This window comes from Fukomys damarensis, unplaced genomic scaffold, assembly GCF_012274545.1.
Source record: "Fukomys damarensis isolate Sample0158 unplaced genomic scaffold, DMR_v1.0_HiC HiC_scaffold_16, whole genome shotgun sequence".
Lineage (NCBI taxonomy): Eukaryota > Metazoa > Chordata > Mammalia > Rodentia > Bathyergidae > Fukomys > Fukomys damarensis.
This window is the reverse complement of record NW_022900928.1, coordinates 96,516,119-96,519,162: the sequence shown is the minus strand read 5'-3', so window position 1 is coordinate 96,519,162 and position 3,044 is coordinate 96,516,119. Positions and strand designations below refer to the sequence as shown.

Here is a 3,044-nt window from a genome sequence, read left to right as displayed (position 1 = left end):
TTTTTTTTTTTTTTTTTTTTTTTTTTTTTTTGGTACCAGGGATTGAACTTATCATTTTAAACTTAACAGAAACTGTTAAAATATTTAGTAATCTATTTAAATATTAAAATAAGCACCAGATGTTAACAGAGAAAATTTTTTGTTTTGGTACCAGGGATTGAACTTAGGACCTTGCGCTTGTGAGGCAGATGGCAGAACCACTGAGCTAAATCCCCAGCCCCAGAAAACTTATTTTAAAAAAAACAAAACAAAACAAACAAAACTACATTTTAAAAAAGAAAGTTTAGTGAGAATGGAACTGCAGTTCTCTTAATGTCTGGCTTAACAGCAGCCAGATGGATTCTCATCTTTGCTTCTGCATTCGATGTGAAGCATATGAAGAAAATCTGGTCTCACAAAAATCTTGTGGGCCTCCTAAAAGGTCTTATGGACTCTTTGAGAAGCACTGTTTTACAATATGATTCCTGTATCTGACTTTTCAGTAGCTTCCTGCAGCATCTTGCACAAGTTTTAGTTTTGTTCTTTTTAGAACTTCTGTCTTCTTTTCCACTAAGTAGATATAGGAATAAAGAGAAAGAAGAGCCATTCAAGGCAGCACAAAGATGATACCACTAAAATTTCTCTTTGTCTCGTTTGTCTTTCCTCTTCTAGATGCCCCAAATTAGAAGGTTTTTAGTCTGAGTGAAGTAACTTTTCAATTTAGGCATAAATAAAAATTGCAAAATAGCCTCTTTGTTAAAAGGAACAGCTTTCTTAGTGAAATGAGAATGGCTGTAGAACACACCTGCCTTAAATTGTAAACTTTAAAAAAAAAACAAAACAAAACAGGGCACACAGAACATTTTGAACACATAATATTTTTCAACAGAATTCTGAGTTGAATTTAAATACCATTTACAAAATGTGTATTTTTGTTTGGAATATATTGAAACTGAGTTTGTAATATTTTTTTTAAAGATAAAAAGGTTAAAATGCAAGAATAACATTGATTTTTTGTGAACATTAAAAGCTATGAAAATATTGTAGCTGAAACTTTCAAGTAATTCAGCAACATCTCAGGGTCTAAAAATGTAATTCATGGAGAAACAGCCTCAATTCTTACCATCCACAAAATGGATCCAGACAACTGTTCAAATTGATGGGACCCACTCCATCGAGATTTCACTGTGGCTAGACCAAAATCACCTATTTTTACTGTGAGATCTTCATGAAGAAATATATCTGAGGTGCGGTAAGTAAAGGAAAATAATTTTTTCTATTAGAATACACATTGAATGCATTAGGAAGATTTTAGGTACGAGATCTAGTTTCTATAATTCTGTAATATGATATGCTTTAAAAAATATAGTACTTTCACTTTTCGTGAGGTCAATAAATATGTTTTAAACAATAATTAGTTCTAGTTGGTGTATAAGTCCCACTTTTAAGATTTTTCAGGCTTGGAATGTGCGAGGATGAGGTGAGATGCTTTATGCCTACAGGATATCCAGAAACTCTTCATCTGATTTTGGACATGCAGGCCCAGAAACCCTTTAGCCCTACTAGGAAAGCTGTAAAAGCGCTTTACAGGAATAGAGATCCTAGGAGATAGATAGGATCTTATTCTGGGCACTAGGAAGAAAAATTGTTTTTCCCCACCTCGCTGTTAAACTAGGAGATAGCTACAGAACTTATCCATTTTACTGTAAAGGATGAAAGTAAGCAAGCAATCAGAAAAACACCACTATTAAGAAGACTTTTGATAGATTTTGTTGTAGTGCTCAGTCATTCAGAAACCAAAAGCAGGCTGTGACATGTGGCTCTGTTACACTTTCATGGAAAATTATTATTAATTTCCTTTACAGTAAACTGAACTTATCATGAAAACTGTATGTAATGTGACACAAAATACAGACGAAAAAGTCAGGATGTTTTCAAACTTCACAGACAGATTTCAGGAAGGATACTATTACTCTTGAGGTCTCTGTGGATGATTGACTTGGCGTGTAAGTAACTGAAAAACAAAACATTATTTTAACCTGAGTACAGAGTAAAGAACTCTGGTTTTAAAATTTATAGAACATATTTAGAGGTGTAAAGTCTTATTTAGAATCATGATACAATTTAAATCTGTACATTGCGATGTTTTACACAGTATAAAATTTGACTGTCAATGAATTTAGGACTATAGAAACATTACAATGTATAGCCCAAAATCTTGTTTTCTATTAAAAGACTGCTTTTGTCTTTTACTAGTTCCAAATACAAACCTTTCACTCCAGTCAAGCCTATTTACCCATGTTCTGAAAATACACCTTGACACTGAATCCCACCTCCATATCCCACCACCTCCTGCACCAGCTCCCCAAATCAGCTTTCATCATTTTCATCCATCTAGATGGAACACAAGTTCTCACTCTTGAATGAAACTTTCCTATGACTAACCCAACTGAAGCTTATCTTTTTAAAAACTTTTTTTATTAGATGAAATTATCTTTAACTTCCACCTTACAGAGCAATTATATAAAACCTTCATTCATGTGTTTACTTTCCATTTAGAATTTAAACTCTACTAGAATATAAAAGTTTGGTAAATTACAGCTATTTTAAAGATAGTATGATATATCCTTAAAACACTTTATTAAAACTAGCGAGCCACAAACTTCTTCTATAATGGCCACAGTAGACTTATTTTAAAGTCAATCATCTAGTTAAGCCCTACAAATTGCTTTGTGTTTACTGAAGGAAAGGGTTATTCTGTTTATCTCCACTGCCTGCCAGGCCAGATAAGAGGTTAAGCATGTAATAAGTATTTGTTGAATCAACTACAATAACATGTACATAATGTCCTAGGTCAGGTTATTTTTCATTTAATATTGGGGAAAAAGACAGATGAGACTACAAAATCTAACAATGACTATTAAGAAATACATTCTGCCTTAAAATGAGAATTTAAGGTCCAAATGTTATAGGGCTGGGGATTTAGCTCAGTGGTTCTGCCACCTGCCTCGCAAGCACTAGGTCCCGAGTTCAATCCCCAGTACAAAAAAAAAAAAAAAAAAAAA

The 3,044-nt window shown here is 33.1% G+C and overlaps 1 protein-coding gene across 7 annotated transcripts in view; it reads right to left on the bottom strand.

Moving 5' to 3' along the window:
* Braf (B-Raf proto-oncogene, serine/threonine kinase) overlaps nucleotides 1-3,044 on the bottom strand; it is a 158,761-nt gene that overhangs the window by 28,305 nt on the left and 127,412 nt on the right. For all 7 annotated transcript variants that reach the window (XM_033764498.1, XM_033764500.1, XM_033764502.1 and 4 more), the window contains 2 exons: nucleotides 1,947-1,993; nucleotides 1,103-1,221 (listed from right to left, as the gene is read on the bottom strand). In XM_033764498.1, the coding sequence (XP_033620389.1) occupies nucleotides 1,103-1,221; nucleotides 1,947-1,993 (166 nt within the window). The remainder of the gene's footprint in view (nucleotides 1-1,102; nucleotides 1,222-1,946; nucleotides 1,994-3,044) is intronic.